Raw genomic sequence first — 24,929 nt, 5'->3', positions numbered from 1 at the left:
AATTATGTTGTCCTTTCATATTAAACGTGTTTTTTAGATGATTTCTATATTTCCACCCGTGTCGTACACGGGTCAATAACCTAGTGTGTGTGTATATATATATATATATATATAAGCATAAGCATGTATGTATATAATGGATTAAAACATCTAACTTAAAATATTAAATACAAATACGTTTAAAACAGGCCCACTTAGGACATAACTTCAAAATATTTGAAATTTCCCCAAGATATATATTACGAAGTTAAGAACGTAAACATCTCCATCATCAAGGTTCAGGATGCTTGCCAAAGTCTCTTTGATGGGTCCGTTTGACCTTCTACTCAGGGCATAATTTTTAATAGATTTATATTTTGTTTTCATATCCATATGAGCATGTCCATATGGTTCATACCCATAGGCTTTGCAACTCCTAACTGGTTAAACGACTCAAAAATGAAACCAGCTTGTAACCAAATTAAACATGGATTAAGGACAGGTTAGGGGTTTTCGAGCAACAACCAATTATAACCGGTTAACCGAAATTGGTTTTTCTATTAGGTTGATAACTGGTTAGGACTGTTAGAAATCAATCTAGTCGTTTTTGACCGTTTGTTAACACTTCTATAGAGATGGGGTGCGAGTGTGTCTAATTTTCTTTTTTATCATGATGTATACACAATTTAATTACGGCTTTCCCCTTAAAGTTCGTCTTGACGTCAGTCAATAAGTTAAAGTTAGAGATTATTAAAATTCAATGACACTATTTTTAATATATAGCGCGATTATTTGATCTTATATCTTGGATGATGACTTTGAAAGGCTGAAAATGAAATAAAATATATATACGCGTAATTGATAATTATGCAAGGGACCATCTAAATGGACTTTTGTTTTTAGTTTTCAGACCTAAATCAAAATGTTCTTGTTTCAAAATTGTAAGAGTATGGTTACTGATGCATTAATGGCGGAAAGAAAAGTGACCATGGCCAAGTTGATCTTTGCCTTCCTTGTTGTACTTTGTGCATCAATAACCCATGCTTATGCTGCAAACATCCTATCTCCAAATCAAACCATTAGATATAATGAAACCATAGTTTCGCCACAGGAAACCTTCGAACTTGGTTTCTTTAGCCCCGACAACTCCACAAAACATTATGTCGGAATTTGGTACAAGAAGAGATCTTACGGAACCGTTGTATGGGTAGCCAATGGGGATGCACCACTCACGCATACCTCAGGCGAGCTAACGCTCACCCTTCAGGAGTTTTAAGTCTCCTGGACGCCACCACGGGCAATGTACTATGGAGCTCATCCAGCACCACATCAGTACGTAATTCGATTGGTCAGCTTCTAGCACAGGCAACTTTATAATTTACGAGAAAGGCGATTCCATCAGTGAAGAAAACTTTGTATGGCAAAGTTTCGACTTTCTGACAGGTACTTTACTTCCTGGAATGAAACTTGGCAGGAATTTGGTTACAGGGATTGAAAGGCGCTTCACGTCGTGGAAATCTGATGATGATCCGGCTACGGGTAATTTTTCTTATGGGATTGATACCAGAGGTTATCCTCAGGTGATCCTAATGGACAGTTTGAAAATAAAGTTCCGGGCAGCTCCATGGAACGGAAACTCTAGTTTGAGACAGAACCCGATGTACAACTACACCTTTGTTATTAATCAAAAAAAAATTTACTTCCAGTTTGATCTTACAAATGCTTTAGTATTAATGCGGGTGGTGTTACACCCAAATGGTCGTTTGGAACGCTTGTTATGGGATGATAACAAACACAAATGGAACGTCTTCTTGGCCCCTGAAATCGATCAATGTGATCAGTACGCTGTGTGCGGGCCAAATGGGAGGTGCAACATTGACGATTCCCCAGTTTGTGAATGTATGAAGGGATTTGAACCCAAATCCCTTGATCCCGGAAGCGCTGCAGATTCGTCACAAGGGTGTCAACGCACCATCCCTTTGGATTGTGGTCCGGGGGAAGGGTTCAACAAATATTCTAACTTGAAATTACCCGACACTCGGTGGTCATGGTATAACCAGACAATGACTCTTGTGGAATGTGAGAAGATGTGCAAAAGCAATTGTTCATGTAGTGCATACACAAATTCCAATGTCTCGGGCGCAGGTAGTGGTTGCTTGCTATGGTTCGGTGACCTAGTTGATATCAGAACGTTTGCGAAAGATGGGGACACTCTTTATATACGAATGGCACCTTGAGAGTTGGGTAAATTAATCAAAACATTCTTTTTCATATGGGTCATCTATACAAACACGTCTGACATCTATTCCTACATTATTTCAAACGACTGTCCGGATAGAGGTCGTACAACTGTTTTGTCCAAAATATTTTGAAGTCTGATCGTTTATGGCCGGAACGACTTTGAATATCGTCTAAACAGCCATACCAAAGAATATTTTTCAAAGTTTGACCCCCATTCGAATTAGCACGACTATCCAAATTGTTCAAAAGGCCGTCATGACCAATAATTTTCAAAGCTTGATTTTTTTTTGTCAAACTGTAGTCTGAATGTTTTTTGGCGGCCGTTTGATGACGTGAAATCATATGGGGATTATGTAGCTATAGCATGACCCTTTTTATAATTATAACTATCTTTATACCGATCACCTGAACATTATGTGTTGTGTAGACTCGATCGAAAGCAGTAAAAGCTCAAGTACAAGGATAAGAGTACGAGTTATGTCCCCATAGCATTTATGGTTTTATTCATCCTCGTGTTGATATGCTTATATTATCGTTTCAATAGGAAGAAGCAAGCTCAAAAAGGTATGAAGTAATTTGAATACTCTTTATAGGTTGGCTAATAACATTGTGCTTTATTATCAAATCAAAAACCGTTAAATATTACCCAAATGTACTGAATCATTTAGTCACATATATGCACCAAGTGTTGCTAGTTCTTTTACAAGAATTATCCACTTTACAGGGACACCCAAAAACCTTTTTGAACATGATCGAAAAAACAGAAGTGATGACGAAGATCTAGAGCTTCCACTGTTCGGCCTGTCTACATTACTTAAGTCTACAGACAATTTTTCAATGAATAACAAACTTGGTGAGGGCGGTTATGGTCCTGTTTACAAGGTATTCCTACGTTGTACATATGGCGTTCGTAACTTAATGTGTTACTATATATGCATTTGGATCAAATACAAATGAAATTAACGTGTTAATTGTGAGAATCAAACAAAGTAATTATATATACAAGTTAAGTAATTATGTAAAAACTATGTTAGTCTATGATGTAATTACATAGTTACTCTACTTATATATACTTTCCGTGATTCTCACAATTAAAATGTTAATTTCATTTGTACGTTAACTTTGACCAATTATATATAATACTATTAAGTTAAACAAATAATGCCGGCCTTGACTTCTGAAAACATACATTTGTTGCCTTCACTTCTTGGATTTATTTAATTATGTGGTTTTATGACTTTTTCTTCATAGGTTAATTAATTAATAATAACCTTTATATATAAGCTAATATAATTAATTAATAATAAACTTTGTATTATGGTCCTCTATGACAATAATTTTTATTTTTATTAACAATATATATATTCGTGAATCTCTAGTTATACAAGTTTACTTACCGATTTTATTAATTGTCAATTAAACAAATATAATTTGTTATGTGTTAGGGTGTACTCGAAGATGGAAAGGAAATAGTAGTGAAGCGGTTAGCTAAAACATCCACTCAAGGAATTCACGAATTTAAGAATGAAGTTATTTCAATATCTAAACTACAACATCGCAATCTTGTAAAGCTCTTAGGCTATTGCATCGAGGCAACTGAAAATATGTTGATTTATGAATACATGCCAAATAAAAGCCTCGATTTCTTCATATTTAATAGAAGTCGAAGCAAACTCATTGATTGGCCATCACGTTACCACACCAAGATTCTAGACTTAGAATCATACACAGAGATCTAAAAGCTAGCAACATTTTGCTTGACACGGATATGAACCCAAAGATATCAGACTTTGGCACAACTAAAAGTTTTGAAGGAAACCAGATAGAGGTAAACACAAATAGAGTGGTTGGAACATAGTGAGATTCGTGTACACTCATCTATTCCATTTTATATTGCGAACTATTTAAAATGACCTTGATTTATGACAGTGGCTACATGGCTCTAGAGTACGCAAGGGACGGTGTCTTTTCGATTAAATCAGATGTATATAGCTTTGGGGTAGTGGTTCTGGAAATCATATGTGGAGTGAAAAACCGAGGATTCGTCCACAGAGAACACTTCAATAACCTTATGGGACATGTGAGTTGTTGCAAGAAATTTAGAAATGCAAATTATATCAATGGTTTAAAACATTAAAATAAAAAGAATGAAAGGGTAATTAATCTAGTCATGGTTTAAAAAAGATGATGTGCTACTACTTTGAACAAAGCTAGTAATCTGAATAGAAACGAGAACAAATTAAGTTGGTTAATTCTTTAATTGCAACTTGCCCATGTACGTGGAATACCAAAACATAACTTGTGTTATTTGATCTTGACAGGCATGGGGACTCTACAATGAAGGCAGATCTTTAAAGTTGGTTGCTAAGTGTCTAGGTGAATCAATCAATGTATCTCAGGTTCAAAGATGCATTCATATTGGTTTGTTGTGTGTCCAACGCCGCCCTGAAGATAGACCGACTATGACTTCCGTGATCTTGATGTTAGGGAGTGAGGGTACCTTGCCTTCACCCAAAGAACCTGGTTTTTATGTTGGAGAAGGTTTGCAAGATACTGCACAATCATATGGGAATAATTCTAATAATGAACTAACCATTTCAATGTTAGATGGTAGGTAATAAGATATTTGCAACGTACTAGAAGAAATATCACCATATTATCCAGGAAAAAACTTATTATGGTGTAGTTATTAATATATATATTAAGTAAGGAAAATAAAAGGCTCGGGTAGATATTAAATTTTGATTGACTAAAGACCTCTCACTAGCTAGTATGTTAATATTCATATTTCATGTCACTAATATTAGTGATCAACAACTCTATAAATAAGACGGTTTGAATTATATCAATTCGGGAATTCCAAATTTCACTAGTGATCGCGTTTGTTCTTCGTGGCTCGGGTGTCCTAAAGTTTAGACATACAGATGAGATACAACATCTTACAAAATACTTTTTTTTTGTTGGTTCTGCTAATCTATTCCAAGAACCATTCTTCAATATCGGAACCTCGAATTGGTTAAAACCAGCTGATTGCTGATTTATCTTTGTTTCCAGTTATGAGAGCTACAAGGTGCACTCAAGAAAGGAACATAACATGTAAGATTTATAAAAACAACTTAGAAATAACCGACTTATATTATAACAAGAAAATATAGCTCAAAAAATGAAAACGGGATTTTATATGATTTGGTCGATTGTGAAAAACCGGATTTTTCACAAAGGCTATTGCGGATGTGTTATCAACTTTTAACACAACTTTCTGCAATGCTTCTCCTGTCAACTCGCTCAACAACACTCTCGGAGATATACGACTTGACATGCGCATGCTGAAGCCGCCATGTACTCGGCTTCACACGATGTGAGTGCAACTGTCGCTTGCTTTTGTGAACATCATGTAATTGGAGATTGCCCGTAATAAAACACGTGGCCGGTGGTACTTCTACCATCATCCTCATCAATGTTGTGACTATTATCACTTTACCCGACAAGTCGTTTGGACCCATTCATCTTGTGCTTGATCCCGCAACTCGTTGTTTTCTTCAAATATCTCAATAGGTGTCGTATTGCCATACCATAAGATTCTCGTGGGCTTTGCATATATTGACTAACAATATCCACGCAGTACTCCATATCTGGACGAGTGTGTAATAAATACCGTAAGCAACCTACTACCTTTCGATACTCGGTTGCATCGAGTTCGACTTCATTCTCGGCTTTTGAGTATTTCACAACATGATCCATCGGGACGTGAGACAGATTATAGTTTTGCATACCGGTCTCCTTTAGAATTCTTTTGGCGTATCCTTCTTGTGTAATTGCTATCCAGTCCTCTCGTTGGAATACTTCAATTCCGATATAGTAGGTTAACTTCCTGAGATCTGACATCACAAACTTGGTTGCCATGCCCTTCGTGAAATCGGAAATTATACTCGAGCTTGTACATGTCACAAATAAATCATCCACATACACGGACACGATCAAAAAATGTTTCCCATCCGTCTTTTGGTAAATCGATTGTTCCTTGGAGCATTTTTGAACTTCATGTCTCATAGGATGTAATCGAATTTTGTGTTCCAAGCTCGGGGAGCTTGCCTTAACCCATACAAGGCCTTTGACAACTTGTAAACTTTTGCCTCCTTGCCTTTTTTTCTCGTATCCTTCGGGTTGTGAAATGAACACAACTTCTTTCAATTCACCATGTAGAAAAGCCGCTTTTAAATCAAGATGGTGGATTTCCCACCCGTTAGATACAACCAATGCAATTAGTTGCCAAACGGTCTCGATACGGGCTACCGTCATCAAAGTCAATCTCGGGCTGTTGCACATAACCCGTTGTAACCAAACGAGCTTTGTACTTGTTAATATTCCATCCGCATTTTGTTTGATTTTGAACACCCACTTCAACCTGATACATTTTGCACCATTTGGAAGTTCGACTAACGTCCATGTTATATTCTTGTTTATCGAATCGATCTCGGTATTCATAGAAAGAACACATTCTTGGTTAAGGCCTTAAAATAGCTACTCGGTTCATTGTAGCATTTCGGGTCTTTCGTATTTGTATTCGTATTTGTTTACCTGATTCGAAAACGTAATTTGGATATTTCGTATTAATAGAAACTTATAGTCATTATTTTATTGTGTTTAACTTAGTTTATGATTTTATAACTTTAAATCATGCCAAATAGTCCTTAGAAACTCTTAAAATCGCTTAAAATAGCTAACAATGCATTTTTGGAACTTCAAGGACTAAAGATGTCAAAATATAAAAGTTTGGTGGAAGGAACCCTTAGCGTAGAGTGAAGGAACAACCCTATGTTAAAATAGTATGATATATATATATATATAGGTATTGGATTATTTCAGAAGTTTTTTTACAGCGAGAAGTGAAGGTGTAACTCCATTAATCCCTAATTTCACTCCATTTCTTATGTGTAGGTGTGTTGTGTAGGTGCGTATGTACATGTGTTGGGGCGTATGTACGTGTGTAGGTACGTATGTTTGTATGTGTGTAGGTACGTAGGTTTCAATGTGGCTCGGTACATTTGTATGTGTATAGGTAGGTTTGATTGTGTATTAAGACATAAATACAACCAACCTACATACATGTAGGTAACACCATAAGCAAGGGAGTGAAAAATTAGGGATTAATGGAGTTACACATTCACTTCTCGCACTTCTCGCTGTAATATCACTTCTCGCAAGATCCATCCCCTATATATATATATATGAAAAAAAGAAATTAATAATAAAAATAAAAATGAAAAAAAGACGAAACTTGCGATACTTTTCTTCTCGACGGTAGGTTTGAGGTATGAAGGTTATGGTGAAGGTGGTGCCATAATTTCTTAACTGGAATTGTTGAAGTCAACGAAGGGGAAGAGGAAAATGAATACTTTAAAATTCGTTTAAGTTTATGAAAATCGAAAGAAATATGATGCTTTTATAATAATAACTTTTGAAAAACTTATAAATATAATAATAAAAATTTCTTAGCTAGTGCTAAAATTTATGACACTTTATGAAATTTCTAATGTAAAATAAAGGTTTCCCTTATGGCGGCGTCCTATGAAAACTTTAAAGAGAATCGCTAACTAAAAATGACACGTTTTGTTAGAACTGTTATGATAATAATATAATAGTCTCAAGGCTTAGGATTTGTTTGAAACAACGATTTTACTTTATTTAACGTTTTCATTTAACCTTGAAAAATTAGATATATAAAAAGAATTATAGTGGTAATAATAATACTAGTGACCATAATAGTAGTAATGAAATTATAATGATAATAGCGATATTTATAATAATAATAACCATATCTTTGACTTAAAGTTTTTTTGAAGGACATCAACTTGATTACGTACTTGTTAATTAACTATTTTTAAAATAATTTGAGGATTTGAAATTACAAGTATAAGATATTCGTGTATATATATATATATAGAATGCGGAGAAACGTATTTTTTTTTAAACAATAGAAATAAGTATGTTTGATGAGTATGAAGGGGCTAAGTAGGGGTGTAAGGCTACGAGTGAGCTCCAAGTGATCGAAGGATGTGGTTTAAGATATTGCATGATTGAAACAAATTTGGGCTTTTTGAGTATTGCGGGGGTACTCGGGTCACTGCAATGATAGCATGCTTGAAGTACAAGCATAAGACATATAGTTGGGATAAATGGTTGTGTAACAGGTTGTGGGAATATGTGATGTTGAATATGTATAGGTTTTTGGTAAGAGGTGGTGGCTGAAATTATCACACTTGTATGTTAATGGAGTGGTGGGATTCACACATGTTATACAAAGGGTGTGTCCCTGTGCCAAGCTTTTTGTTGGGGTACGTTTAGTGTCCAAGAGTTGTGTTGGGTTTTGGATCGGTTCAAGCACAGTTATTGGATCTACTGTCATTAGAGGTGGCAATGAGAGTGGGTTGGGTTGGATTTGGGTGATGGGTCAGGATGGGTATGGGTCAGGATGGATATGCGGTTAGGATGGATTTTTAAAATAGAGGGTTAGGATGGATATGGGTCAAGATGGGTAAAACTAACCCATCTTGACCCAAGTGAATGTTGACATACAAAGAGTTTTAAAAACCCCTAAAAAAAATTTAAAAAAACTATTAAAAAAGAATAACTCAAAATATAAATAAAAACGCAAAATGTAAGTTAACTAAAATGTTTCCCCCATCATCCTCGTTCATTAAAAAAAAACTGTTTTGTACCGGTTCAGGTTCGAGTTTTTTGGGAGTTTTTTTCGGTTCGGTTTTGTTTTTTTTTTCATTTCGGTCGGTTTCGATATCTGCTCGGTTTCAATGATTTTGGTTTCGATTTCTCGGTTTTTTCAGTTTCAGTGTTGTTTTGTTTTAGTCAGTTTTTCGGTTTCATTTCGTTTTTTTGTTTCGTTTCGATTCATTTGTTTTATTTTGGTCGGCTATGTTTCAGTTTTTTTTATTTCATTTTGGTAAGCTTTTTTATTGCATTTCGCTTTTTTTTGTTTTGTTTCGTTTTGGTCAGTTTTTCGGTTTCATATCGGGTTTTTTGCATCGTTTTGGTCGTTTTTCTATTTCGTTCAGTTTCGTTTCAGTTTTTTTGTTTCGTTTGGTCGGTTCGGTGTTTTTGATTCGTTTTGGCCCGGTTTTTAAATTGCATTTAGTTTTTATATGTTTCCTTTTGGTCAGTTTTTCAATTTCAATTTGTTTCATTTCGGTCATTTTTCTATTTCGGTTCTATTTCGTTTCGGTGTTTTTGGTTCGCTTTGGTCGGTTCAGTGTTTTTGTTTTGTTTTGGTAAGCTTTTCAGTTGCATTTCGCTTTTTTTGTTTCGTTTTGGTCGTTTTTCTATTTCGGTTCAGTTTCGTTTTGTTTTTTTTTGTTTTGTTTAGGTCGATTCGGTGTGTTTGTTTTGTACTGATTTCAGGTTTTCGGTTGCATTTCGTTTTTTTGTTTCGTTTTGGTCAGCTTTTCGGTTTCATATCGGATTTTTTGTTTCGTTTCGGTTGTTTTTCTATTTCGATTCAGTTTTAATTCCGTTTGATCGATTTGTTGTTGTTGTTTAGTTTTGGTTAGCTTTTCGGTTACATTTCGCTTTTTTGTTTCGTTTTGGTCAGTTTTACGGTTTCATTCCCGTTTTTTTGTTTCATTTTGGTCGTTTTTCTATTTCGGTTCAGTTCCGTTTTTGTTTCGTTTTAATCGGTTCGGGGTTTTTGTTTCATTTTGATCGTATTTTGGGTTTCGGATGAGTGTTGTTTCGCACGTGAGAGTTTGGATATTTTGAATTAGATAAATTTTGGATAACTTGGATATTTTGTTTTGACTCATTTTAACCTATAAATGAAACTCACTTGTATATTTCCAACCCATCCTGACCCACTTGAAGAATTTTTATGATCCATCCTAACCGATTTTACTTTTAATGTTTATCCATCTTGACCCAAAACAATCCATTTGGGTTGGGTTTGCCACCCTTAACTGTCATGGTTAATACGGGTTTTGATGGGTTTTGGGTCATGGTTGGGATCAGGTGGCCAATAGTGCGATAATATGAGTTGTCACTTCGTGAGTTGAGTTTTGAGGGCGACGTCGAGGAAAACAAGAAGACATGCCGCGACACGTGAATGATTTGCATGGCTTGAGACGTAAATATGAAATTCGTTTTATCGACTGAAAGAAACATCAAAATCAATCTATATAAATCTTTAAAGAAAACAAGTAAAGATATAAAATCGCATGAAACAAAATTCGAAATAGAAATTGAATGTTCGTATCTATAAAAAAAATTAACAAATTTTTGAATAACATGGAAAATATATCAAACTTAGTATAAGTAATGAAGTTGAATTGAAATTCTACACCATGATAGTAAAGGAATATAATAACATAATTGAACTTAAATTCGACTATTCATGTATCACCATAACTTTTCGAAGTCTCAATTTTAAATCGTAATAATAAGTGAATATATATAGAGAAAATAATCAAACTGAAACTCGACAATTCATGTATCACCATGAATTTTCAAAGTTTCAATTTTAAATCGTATTAATAAATGCATATTTAAAGAAAATAATCAATTTGAAACTCGACAATTCATGTATCACCATGACTTTTCGAAGTTTCAGTATTAAACAGTAATAATAAATAATGAAAACGAGTTGAAATTCTACTATTCTCGTATTACAACACAAAAAAAAATCAATATACGTAATCACATCGAACCAAAAGCTGGATATTCGTGTATCACCACGACTTGACAGTCTTTTAAATAAAACACATTGTAAAACATTGAGGGTCGAAGTCACATGTCGCATGAACCACCATGACTTGTATGACAACCTTAGGAGTGCAACCATATTCATATGGCATTGAAAATGGTAAGCTTTGGCTTAATAGAGTTCATGCCCTTTCCTAACTCTCCAGGTAAGCAACCGGGTCCCGCGTCTGATTGGGATTTATACGCATTGCTTATCCTTAGGTTTAAATAACCTTGGTGTTAAGAGTTTCGGAAAACAAACACGCCCCCTTATGTAAGGCCCCGTTACCGGTGCCCTACTTTGGACTTTGGATTTACTCATAAACATAGTTCAAAATATCAGAGTTAATAAAAACATTCGCGGAAAATTAAATCATTCAAATCATAATCTTACATAACCATCCATTCTTGTCTTAACGGGCATTCAATCATTTAAACATAAAATATTGCCTTTAAAATAACGTAACATTTCTTGAGATGCCAGCTTCTTCCAGTTCATGCCATGTGCTTCCCCTCATGCAAGCTGCCTCAATCTACTCACCTATGTATATACTAAAAGTCAGCTACGCTGAGTGAGTTCTAGTTAATCATACGACATACAATCTGTTCTCATACTTGCACACGTGCCCAAATGTGTGTATATTATTCATACTTTACTTTTACTTGCATAACTATCCATACTATATAAAGTGTCTTCTGCCCTATAACCTCACAGATATTATAAGGGTCTGGTCCCAACATCACAGATATTGTTAGGATCTGGTCCCTACCATCAGAGATATTATAAAGGTCTGGTCCCTATCCTTACAGATATTATAAGGGTCTGGTCCCTATCCTCATAGATATTATTCGGGTCTGGTCCCTTTGTTTCGTTCAACTGTACTATACCTGTCTTTACTTACTTTTCTTGACAATACGTGCAATCTCCGAAGAGCGTTCACGTACCACCAACATATCATACTTACATCATTCATACATCATATTCATTCATTCATACATCATCTATACACCATATATATTCATACATACATCATTCATTCATTATATATTTCAACCATATCCTTAACTTCCACATGACGGTACTTGCAATATCCGAAGATCGTTCACGCACCGTCAAGCAATTATCATACGTAAATCATACAAGGCATACACTTACCACTTAAGGTAAGTGTATTAACTATCACATCGAGTATGCACACATCCCCGAAAATATAACAAGGAAGTGGGGCTAGAAACTCACCTGAACGCGATTATGTTCACCGGTTATAGTCAATCCTTTCCTGAGCTGAGCACGACTAACTGTATAACCATACATATATTAAATACGGCTCTAGCTCTTCTTATCATCTACATAATTAATCTCCCGTATCTAAGTCAGTTTTACTTCATTGGACCATTACCGATTAGTTAATCGTTACTCGTTAACCTTTAAAGGTATCTTTCATAAATTATCAAAGTCTGAGGGTTATTGTGTAATTATCTCATTCTTTTTTAAGTCCAGGGACTGTTCTCTCATTATGTTAAACTCAGTTCGTTACTTGGCTTTTCTAACGAATTGGCTTATCTTAGCGAACTAGTTCTCGTAACGAATTGAACCCTTTAACGAACTAGTTATTTAAACGAATTGGACCTTATAACGAACTGGACCTTAACGAATCAGTCCATATAGCGAACCAGTCCATGTAGCGAATTGAAATCTTCTAGTTCGTTATTTCTTTTAACGAATGGTCAACACGAACTGGGAGCTAGTTCGTTAACTTATCCTTAACGAACCGCTTGACGAAATGCTTTTAATTCGTAAACTCCCCGTTAACAAATTACCTCTAATTCGTTAACTTCCCCTTATCGAATTAGGGTTAGATCAGAGAATGTCAGAACATTTTTGACATCTCTTACCTCGTATAACCTTTTCCGGCGCCGTCGCCGGAAAACCACGGATTCGCCAAAAAAACAAGTTTTAACTCGTTTTTCATCGTTTTTCGTCTCGTTCGATCCATATCTGAGCTAGGGTGATCCCTATGCTCATCTTTGGTTCGGTTTATACCCGATTCCAACCGGATCTCGTGACGTTAACAATTTAACGGTTTCGGATCGTCGTTTCGTGACTATATCTAACGGGTTTAAGCTCATACAGTATCATACTATCATTACCTTGGATCGGGATCGGTTTCCTTGGTGATTTCGGCTAGAGAGAGAGAGAGAGAGAGAGAGAGAGAGAGCGAGCGAGCAATATGAGAGAGAGCTAAGTGTGTGTTTTGGGAGGTGTATGTAATGTGTGTAAAATGAGAATTACTTGGTAATTAATGTTTATATAATTATGGATCATGGGCTTAGGCCCATGGTCTTTCCTTCCTTCATAACCCAAGTCCATAACCCATATCCATTTAACCCAACACTAGCCCGACTCATAATAACTTATACTTTCGTTTATTAACCAAAACTAGAAAAACGGGATGTTACACCTTACAGTTTACTACATACCCGCCATAAAGAACCATCTTTAAGAAGAAGAAATATCGGAACACCATAATAAAAATCGATTATTGAAAATGTTTGAAAAATCTTTGTTTTTAGGCATAAGCCTTGGACTTATGTGTGCTTTGTGTACATGAGGCGAAGTATAACATTTGTGTACATGAAGCATAAACAAATCAATAATAACCAAATAATGTGCATTGAACAATCAATTAGGGCCATAATTTTTTAATCATGCAACCCTAAATAAATTAAAATAAGTTATAACCAACTAGAACACTACGTCTAATGTCCTATCTTATAATCTCGAATCTGATACCAATATGTAACACCCCGGCTTAAGCGGAAAGCTTGAGTGTGACGTACGGATTGCTCAAAACACATGTGACACTATTAAGTGACAATCTTATCATTAATTAATTTAAACGTCAAGTACACAAGTTTGTAGCAAGAAATACTAGGAAAATACGATAACAATTTAACAACTTGTCCATTTATTTAAAATACCCTAAGTTCTAATGTCTTCGTCATTTCATCCTCTAATAAGTGTACCTGTAGCATACATATAAAATAATGTTAACTAAATGAACAGTTGGTGAGTTCACACAAGTTTTGATACAAATACATAAAAATCTACAATTCCATGAACATGAGTAAATGAGCAAGTAATTAAGGTCCTTTCCAGTTGGGATTGTTCACCAACGTACTCGAATAATAGCGCAAGTAAGTGTCTTTTCCGTTGGTAATAACCAACGTACTCGGATCGGGTCCCTATTCCACTCATAACATTGAGGTCCTGAGTGCATAGGGGGGCGTATGATCATACTTAATGAGGAAACCATGAGCACGTAATCCTTGAGCAAGTAAGTAAATAAACACATAAGTCCATGTAACGAATTGTAGTTTGTAAATAATGAATAAACGAAATTGTAATGTTGATAGGATATATATACTACCCCCAAAAGTAGTAAAAGAATAAAAAGGGGGTGTGAGAAACTCACCTTTGAGATTGAAGATAACTTGAACTAATAACCAAAAGCGGGTTTAAGGAAATGGAAACGATCGAACATCACGAACTATAAATAAAAAGGAAATACAAAATTTAAAGACTAACTATTGGGATTATAAAAGTTAAATAATACTAGTGTTAGAAATTAGGCATTATTTTAATATATATATATATATATATATATATATATATATATATATATATATATATATATATCATTAACTTATGACAAATGGGGACTTGGGGATTTTAATGAGGTTAACATAAATAACTAAAGTTTATAAAAAAACATTTGATGTTATTAGTTGAAGAATGATTTGTAGATACATAATTATAACTAATTAATATAAGATTAAATAACAATATTAATAATAATTTATGATTAAACGTTTTTTTTTCAAGTAACATAATTAATTAATTTACTAATTAATTAACTTAAATGTTTTGCATGAAATACTTTTAAAGAAATTATAAATATTAGTTTATGCTAAAATACAATAAATAATAATTAATTTACTCAATTATTAATTTAAAGATATCAAGTATGTTATATCTATTGTAAAATATTTTAAATAAAAGAATTTTTTTTATAAATCATCATATTTAGAAGAAAGTATATAAGTTTATGATGATCAACAAATCATAAGATTTAGATAAATATACATTCATGCTTGTTCTTGCAAAATAACTAGGTTTGATCCAGGATTTAGAAAAAATCAAAGTGTTTATATTGGATATCCATGATGATTTTTAAAACCAAAATATAAGACTTTTATGATAAAAGTAACATGATCATGAAGAACAAATTATGAACATTCAACATTAAATCAAAACAAAAACTATAAAATGCATGGAATCATAAAACTTACTTGTTGATGCTTTCAATCTTAAGAAAATAGTGGATTGAGGTGTGAAAATAATGGAGGATTTGTCCTTATTTTATAGTGAAAATATGAAGTTGTTATGTCTTATGGAATTTATGAAAATTAATCATATTTAATATAATTAAAAAAAATTAAAAATGGTTTAAAAGGTTTTTAAAGTGCTTAACTCATTTAATAAATTTTATTTAATTAATTAATTAGTTTTTTTATTTGTTAAGTAACATAATATGAATATATAATAATAATAATAATAATATTAAAAGTAGTAGTAGTAGTCAAATAATAATTCTAGTATATTGCATGGGGCATGTACATAAATATTTGATCTTGATTATGAATGTTTTAAATGAGTATGTAATACTACAAGGGTGGTGAAAAGTATAATTGCATAGAAATGATCAGATAAAATACATTAACGAACATTGAGATTAATTAATAATATTATAAAAATATATAAATTTAAATAGAAACAAAACCAAAAATTTAAAACAGGTCGGGTTTTCGGTTTTGAAAATTAACGAATGTTACGTTGAGTGCTGAACCGGATTTTTAACAATTGCAATGGCAGCATCATTATCACAAAAGATAGGGGTGTCAAGAAATTCCAAACCGTAATCTAGCAATTGATGTTGCATCTAGATAAGTTGTGAGCAGCAAGCTGACGCAACAACATATTCAGCCTCGGTAGTGGATGTGGACACCGTTTTTTGTTTCTTGCATTGCCACGAGATGAGACGATCTCCCAAGAACTGACAGCCCGCGGATGTTGATTTTCTGTCAATATCATCTCCACCATAATGCTATCAGCAAAAGCATATAAATCAAATTATGAGGTTTTGGGTTACCAAAGACCCAGCTTCGGTTGTCCCTTCATATATCTAGAAATACGTTTAACAACAATTAAACGAGAGAGTTTAGGGTTAGCCTGGAAACGGGAGCATTGACAGACAGCGAACATGATGTCAGGGCGACTTGCAGTGAGTTACATCAGGGACCCGCTCATCAATCGATAGTATATTTGATCTACGGGACTCCATTCAGGATCAGAGGATAGATGAGGTCTTTCCGCCATAGGAGTTGTCGCACTCTTGGAATCTTGAAATTCCAATTTTGCAAGCATATCTTCAACATACTTTCCTTGATGCAACAAGATCCCCGTCGAACTCTGACGTACCTGCAACCCTAGAAACGTTTTCGTTTCCCCCCGACGAACTCATTTCAAACCTCTTCTTCATCACCTCTTCAAATTCAGAGCACAAGTCAACACTTGTAGACCCAAAAATAATGTCATCGACGTAAATTTGAACCAAAATCAAGTCTTTCCCAACGGTTTTAAGGAATAAAATTTGATCAATGGTTCCTATTTTGTAGCCATGACCCGGAAGATGAGCCGTCAAAGTAGCATACCATGCCCGAGGAGCTTGATGAAGACCATACAGTGCCTTATCTAACTTGTAGACATGAGTGGGAGTCTTTGAATCAACAAACCCCGGTGGTTGATCCACATAAATCTCCTCTTTAACTTCACCATACAGAAACGCGGTTTTAACATCCATCTGATAAACTGTTAAACCCATGAATGAAACATATGCCAGAAAAATCCGAATGGCTTCAAGTCTAGCCACGGGAGTATGCACTTCAGTGTAGTCTAAACCTTCAACCTGACGAAAACCGCAAACGACAAGCCGTGCCTTGTTTCTAAAATAACCCCCATGACATCTTGCTTGTTTCGGAAAACCCATCTTGTGTTAGACGCTTTCTTTCCCACTAGCAACTCAACCAACCTCCAAACCTTTAGCTTATCAAACTGATTCAATTCTTCATGCATAGCATCCACCCAGCTTGGTTTTTGAAGAGCCATTTATACAGACTTCGGCTCAATCTTAGAGATAAAACACGAGAACAAGCAACTGTTTGTGTGTTCGGTCTGACTTCTGGTGGACACACCTGATTCAAGAGGACCCATGAAATTCTCAATTAGATGATCTTGCTGAATTCTTGATGGAATCGGTTGTTCGGGAAAGGAACTAGTGAAGGGTAAGTTTGATAAATTTTCAACGAATTCAGTTAGGGGATTTTTCAATTCAGATGTCGCCGTACTGTGTGAGTACGAGGTGCTGGCAGCATATACATTAGGAATAACATCTGGAAATAAGGTACTTCCTAAAATTTGACGAATATAACTCTCCCCCTCAACTATTGGAGTATTTTCCTTCAGAAGTTGGTGACGACATAGTTTCGGTAACATGTTCGGGCTGACTATCTGACATTGTTGGTGCAACATCCAGAGATTCTGAGGAATCAACACCCAGTACCGGAGATAACTAAGAAGCATGAGACAGATCTTCTTCTTCATCAGCAGCAACAGAGAAAGTGGCATTTGGTATTTTTAGAATAACCGATGGAAACACATTGAATGGCTTGAAGAGCTTAGTATAATCGAATAACCAGCCATGACCAACGCGAGCATCAGTCTCATTCTCTTCTAGCCAGCGCACGTCATAAGATTCCACAATCTGCCTCGTGGATTTGTTGTAAACTGGGTAAGAAACGCGACCAGCGTATCCGATAAAATAACAGTCATCAGCATTGGCTCCGAATTTTGGATTTGTTTCAAGATTCAACAAGGTGCACGGGCATCCAAACGCCCGAAAGTGTGAAACTGTGGGCTTATGACCGTAAACGATCTCGTAGGGAGTGTTCATCAGAGATTTGTTGATCAGCACTCGATTTTGAACGTAGCAGGCCGTGTTGACAGCCTCTGCCCAAAAGAACAAAGGCAATTTTGAGTCACACAAGATAGTTGTGGCTACCTTAATGAGAGTTATGTTACTCCGCTCAGCAACACCATTTTGTTGCGGTGTTCGAGCTGAACTGTACTGTCGAATAACTCCTCTTTCAGCACAAAAATATTTTAACGTAGAATTCTTGAATTACGTGCCATTGTCACATCAAATACCCTTCAGCTTCAGGTTGAGCTGATTCTCCATGAGCACAACGAATAGCTTGATTTATTCTGCAGTTTCACTCTTATTTGACAAGAAAAACACCCAAGTAAAACGTGAGTAATTTTTAGTAATAATAGAAGAAAGTTAAGCTGCGAGAAAGACTTAAAACATGAACCGGACCGAACAAATCCATATGTAATAACTGAAACACTGATGAGATTGTATTAATTAGTTTTGGCTTATAAGATTTGCGATTGTGTTTACCCAAGGCACAAGCCACACACTTTTCAATAGTAACAAAATCTTTTATGGGTAAGCCACGAACCAAGTCGTTTTTAGCAAGACGATTTAAATTATTGACATTTGCATGACCAAGATGACGATGCCAACGCATGGCATTATGTTCTGACACTTTTGAAAATAAACAGGTTATCTCATTAGGAACATTTTTGTTCATGTCGATCACGTAAGCATTATCTTTTCTTTGTGATCGAACAAGAATCAAATCTTCTGGTATAATGATACCAGGCTTCAAAATCAAACAATCTTTGTTAGTAAAATGAGTTGAAAAACCTTTATCACGGATCTGCAAAAAACTCACCAGACTGTGCTTCAACTCTGGAACGAAGTTAACGTTTTCAAATTTTAAAACACCATTACTTACTGTACCCTTCTGCGTGATCTTTCCCTTTTCTCCTCCCGAAAAGGAAACATACCCACCGTTAAAAATTAGAATGTCGCCTACTTGGGGTATGTCTCTTGTCATGTTCCTGGAATAGCCACTATCAACATAGCAAGGTCTGATGATATTCCTTCGTAGTTGTTCCTACACTATGTGCGGGATCAGTTAGACTTAGGTACCCAGTCCATAGTAACACTGGGTAAGCCTGATTCATCTACACTTGTCACGGGTTGCCATGACATCTCTTCTTGATTATCTAATATAGACTTTGAAACCTTCTTCACCGGAACTTGGGCAACCATTCATGTTTACCGTTATAAGATTTACTGTTATTTGTACGAATGGATGGTTTAGTCTCTGCTTTGCGAGCGGGATTAACAGACGACATTGTTCTCCCAACTGGCCTAGATTTAGAAGCCGAGTCAGTTTTTGAGACCGAAGCACGATTTCTATTGTTCTTACCAAACATGTTAGGCTTGGTCTGATGAGGACTAAACATACCAAATTTGTTTTTGTTCCAATCACCGTCAGAGGGATTTTCCTGGTGATACCCGTAACTTCGTCGATAAGCATTATGAGGCATATTCCTCTGATAGAATCCATTGTATGGGACGTATGGACGATGTGGACAGTTTCTAGCAATATGATCAGGAGTCCCACAATTAAAACATGTTTGACATTTTATATGATACTAATTGTGGTCGACTCCTTGTCTCGACCGATTGTGTGGATCAGATCGTTTTGTTTGGTGTTTACCACTTGATATGTTGTTTGGTTTAACACCCTTTTGTTCATTTGAGCATCCCTCTTTAACAAAATTGGGTGGAGAATATTTGTTAGAATTTTTAATTTTCTTACTAAAAACTATATCACCAGATTTCAAAGTTTTATTAGAATCAACTACACAATTATCTTTGCTCATACAAACAGAGCCCACACAAACAGTCGAACTAACAGAATTCAAAACAGGTAGTTTTAAGGAAACATCAAAATTAATGTCTTTATTAAAAGATACACAAGAGTCATCATCCTCATCAGTCCATTCCTCAACAACTACTTTCTCTGCACATGAGGTAAACATGTTAGAATCGTTCACTTCTGAAGTGGACGTAGTTGCATTTACGGGATCAGTCTTCTCATTTTTAGCTTGTTTACCGTACTTCATTCCTTTTGTATTTTCTTCCTGCTCTTTGGTACGAGGAAGACCAGTATAGTTGTCATTGTATGGTGGGGGTACCTGACTATATCCTATGCCCTCACCTTCGTTTTCTTTCCACCATGATTGATTGTCAATCATTGAATTGACTACTTTACTGGAACCATCAAATTTTTTAGAATCAAGTTCAGCCCTTTCAAATTTATTAGTTATATTTAAAATTTCTAACTTGTAGGCTTCCAGTTTAGCAGTTAATTCAGCGATCTCTGTTTGGCATCTAGGTGGTGACAACTTTTTATATACTGAAATCTGATTGACGTTTAAAAAAATCCCGTTTTTGTGCTTCTATTTTATCTAGGAAGGCCTTTTCATTTTTCTTAAGTTTAAAATTTTCAGATTTTACTACTTCCATTTCCTGAATCAAGTTACTGTTGTGAAGCTTATATAAATCTACCTTATCAATACAAGCTTGAGAACAAAGTGGAGAACTTACCTCAGATGAGTTGGGAGGAGTGAATGCCATGAACGCGAATTGAAGCTCCTTGACTTGCTCTTCAGCTATTTTCTTTTTCAGTATCTTCAACATGTGCTTAATTGGCAGTCCAATTACTTATTTTGAGAGTAGCCATATGATCATTCCAAGAGAATTGTTAAGCTACCTAACCCCGATCACCTTCACCTGAAGTTGCCTCATTTTCAACTCTAACATTTCCCACTGGGACCAGCGCCCTTTCTCTGTTTCCCTCTTTTGCAGGATTTGTGCATTCACAAGCGAAAATGACCCGGCTCTTGACAATTATAACACCTTAAAGTATCATTGTTAAACCCAACCTTCTGATTAGATGGTATGTTCTAGTTGTTTCTGCTTGTTCTCTTAGTGAATTTCTTTGCATGAAAGACAGCCATGGCAATTTGCCAAGAAATATCCATCTCTTCTACATCATAAGGATGAATTTGGTCTAGTTCAGCGGCAACCAATGGCTGAACCAGAACTCTAGCAAGGAAATCATTGTAGCAATTCATGAACCCAACCATTAAAGCGATGTTATCTTGCGTCTCCTTTGGGATGAGTGGAGTCTGACTGGGAGACTGACTCGAAGAAGCAGTTGGAAGCTGGGACTTAGCAGCTGGAGCAGTTGGTTGAGTGGACTGTGGAAAGAACACAGGAGCTGGTTGAGGTGGAGCTGGTGAGAATTGACCCTGAGATTATTTGAACATTGAGAAACTGGGTTGAGGCTGATATTGCTAAGTATACTGTCCTTGAGAAGCCTTAAACAACGAGAAACTGTCTTGAGAGATAAGGGCATTATTAGAAGCAACACTGTATCCAGCTGCACTGTAAGAGTTAGCGTGGTTTATGGCACGCTGCTTATCATCCATATCACATGCTTTGATGATTGCCATTACCTCAGATAAAGTCAACTTGCTGAGATATTTCCTTTTCTTGATCACAACAACATTCATCTTTCAGCTTTGAGGCAGAGAGTTAATCAGCTTATTATTTGTTTCTGCACCAGTTAAGTTGATGTTAGTCAATCTCATTTCGGTTACTAGGGATATGAATCTCTGCAACTGAGTCTCCAACAACTCTCCCAGAACGTGATTAAACATGTTGAATTTCTGTCGTAGGAAATCCTAATGGTTGTTTCTCATATCTTCATTTTCCTCATACACCCCAATCAACGCCTACCACAGAGCTTTAGTAGATTGTAGTTCTCTAAAACCCAAAGCAATCTCGGGTGAGAGTGCCATGGTTAAGGTAGAAAGTGCCTTTTCATCCTCCTCGACCTTCTCCAAATCAGCATCATCGTACATAGCAACTAGTTTTACAACAACCTCTTGAGAGTTGTCACGCTGGTAAGTAATAACTTGGGGACCCTGAACAATACTTCTCCAAATCTTGGCATATTTTATCTTCACGTATTTCTCAAATCTAAATTTCCACTCGCTAAACCCCTCATGAGATAGCAGACGAGGTATGCGAGTAGCAGTTCCCATTATGGAGTCCAGTTCAGGATGAAGTGTAGCATTGGATAATCCATTTCCATTAGTTATTTGATCCATTTTAATTGTCATAATCTAGTTAAATAACAGTCCAAGAGATAAGGCCCAAACAGAACTGATCAGGCCCAAGTGGATCATAGTCAGCGTTGACCGAGAACAAACTTTGACCGATAACAAGTTGGACCGAAAACTCAGATATTTAACCGAGAACAGTTAAAAATGCTCTAGAACACTTGTTTTTGGCCGAGAACTCCCAAATTAAGCCGAAAATGATGAAATAACACCCGAGAACTCGCCTGACCAGTTGATTTTTGTAATAACAGAATCCCCAAATAAGTGGGATTCAAATTATTTCCAAAGATAAGATAATCTTTGACCAAAACAATCCCTTTCTTCTTCTCTGATGACCTACTCGCTGGAAAAATCACCCAAACCACCAAACACACAAAATTCTTGAATCCTTTGATATCAAACCCGAGCCTTGAATGGTTCAAAAGACTCTAATACCAATTGTAAGTCCCCGTAAACGGATCTTTCAATATGATATCAACAACCTCAACGTTATTGCGGAATATAACGTGAGGTGATTCAAGTTAAACAAGTATAACACGTAAAGAACACGAGATGATGCTTCAAAACACACGTTTGATTAATGTCGGGTGCTTAAGCACTAGGTTACACAAAACACACGTCCACTAAATGTTACTCTGAACAGCCAACCTAAACCCTATAGAATACATCCATATATATAGGGGAAAACACAACCTAGCCCAACAATAAGCCTAAGCCCACCGAGATCACAAATTGATCTCGGTTTACATAAACAACACAAAGCGCACATTACACGAAACAAAACCCAAGTACAAACCAACCAAATACAGACCCAACAATATATGATGAATGATTACCTCGAACCTATAGTTCGAGAATAATAGTTTAATAATTTATCTAGATCGAATGATCTAGCTTCAGACCTTTAGTCCAATTTATAGCTTTAAACCTTGACAAAACATTTCTTTTGATATAAAAGTCATTTTTGTTCAAAATGAATACTTTAGTTCGTATGACGTTTGGTGTGACATGCTTTGGCCTAATAGTTTCGAACACTCTCATCAAGCTCTCCAGAAAAGTAAGCGAGTCCTGCGGTTGATTAGATTTATACGAATTACTTTTACTTTGACAAGAAACTTGACTACCAGTATTGTCACACTTCCAGTTACTACATGCCCTTCACGCTTTTCCAGTTACTACGTGCCCGTCATTATGCTTTAAAATCAAAACAAAAAAAAAAAGATAATAATAAACACAAAAAATTAGTGTATACAAATTGGATAGTTGTAATTTTTAACATCAAAACGTATATATAACACCTTATTAAGTCATCATATGTGATCTGCCTACTCAACCCCCGTAACTTATACATTTGTTTCCATATGATCGAAGTATTTAACAACAAGCCATACACCATTACAATAACCCATACATAATAACCAATACCCATACATATTAAAAATAACGCATTTCTAGTTGCCATAATCCAACCTACACAGAAAACAAAACCCTAAACATCTTTTAAAATACCACAAAAATATGCAATAAACCTTCTTTAATCAAACCAAACACCGTATTAATAACCTATATACATCCTCTAATCAAATACCTACATAAACTCATATATGTACAACCTACTTAAGTTTCCTACACAATTATTCGGATACTCCTTACAAAGTATTCCTACTCCTACACTGTATAATTCAATCATATGCCTAACACTTAACATCTATTATAACACCTACACTGCACAAAACTTTATACACATGAATATTTAAGTTTCATCATAACATCAAAACCAATGTTAGTAAATAATAGTGATAGCTGATCATTTTCTGAAAAACTAACCCACATATATATTAAAATACCACAGTATCATGAAAATATTTTCAAGAGCCAACATACACCAATCCTACACAATAACAATGACCCGTAAACATCTTCAAAAGAATATATACATAGATCATATAAATTCTACAAGAATTTCTGCACTATAAAAGTAACCGATACACAGTTACAATAACCCATCCTACACTATAATAACAAATTAATAATAGCACATACACATGCTCTAAAAATACCTACATAAATCATATAAAGCCTACACAAGTTATAAATTTTTAATACAGAGCATACACCATACAATAACTCATACAAATAAATCAATAACACATACATATTAGCAATAACACATTTTCAGTTGCAATAAGTAAAACCTACACAGAAAACAAAATCCCTACGCGTCTTTTTGAAATGTTAACTAATGTCTATACTAAGTTATTACTACCATTTCTAGCATCCAACACATCATATTCATTTCAACATACACCACTATATAGACAACATACATAGTTCCACAACACTACTAATATACTTACCCTACACAACTATCTTAGTTCCCCTACACCATTACATTTGTTCACTACCAAATATATATATATATATATATATATATATATATATATATATATATATATAAACACTGATAAAGACGCCAACACTATACAATATCAAGATCCTATACCAAACAACATACCATACAAGGTTACCAAACAACATCATATATTGATATTAAACCCCAAAATAAACAATTACATACAAAACCTACATCGACTTACCTACACTGCTATTACACAACATACATACACATATAACACACATTTTAATGACATTAACAACAAAGTTGGAACTATATTTCACAACTTAACATTATAACATTCGTAACATAATTCACCTACACATTAATGATTCCATA

General features: G+C 35.3%; 1 protein-coding gene across 1 annotated transcript; it reads left to right on the top strand.

The window, feature by feature from the left end:
• The first annotated feature begins 928 nt into the window (after window positions 1–928).
• Window positions 929–4,838, top strand: LOC143618398 (G-type lectin S-receptor-like serine/threonine-protein kinase At4g27290). The gene is made up of 6 exons (XM_077090629.1): window positions 929–1,223; window positions 1,423–2,124; window positions 2,945–3,102; window positions 3,666–3,703; window positions 4,150–4,300; window positions 4,542–4,838. Exons 1-6 carry the CDS (start codon window positions 929–931, stop codon window positions 4,836–4,838), a joined length of 1,641 nt encoding a protein of 546 aa, XP_076946744.1.
• The last annotated feature ends 20,091 nt before the right edge of the window (window positions 4,839–24,929 follow it).

The sequence above is a fragment of the Bidens hawaiensis genome, unplaced genomic scaffold, assembly GCF_021521415.1.
Source record: "Bidens hawaiensis isolate Kalapana, Puna unplaced genomic scaffold, B.hawaiensis_p1.1 tig00073333_1, whole genome shotgun sequence".
Classification (NCBI taxonomy): Eukaryota; Viridiplantae; Streptophyta; class Magnoliopsida; order Asterales; family Asteraceae; genus Bidens; species Bidens hawaiensis.
Note: the sequence above shows the minus strand (reverse complement) of the source record. Positions and strands in the feature narration are given on the sequence as shown.

Coding starts and splice junctions, on each gene's coding strand:
- LOC143618398 (XM_077090629.1), top strand. CDS start 929: ATGGTTACTGATGCATTAATGGCGGAAAGAAAAGTGACCATGGCCAAG. Junction 1,224..1,422: donor ACCACTCACGCATACCTCAG/GCGAGCTAACGC, acceptor ACTTTCTGACAG/GTACTTTACTTCCTGGAATG. Junction 2,125..2,944: donor TTCCAATGTCTCGGGCGCAG/GTAGTGGTTGCT, acceptor TCCACTTTACAG/GGACACCCAAAAACCTTTTT.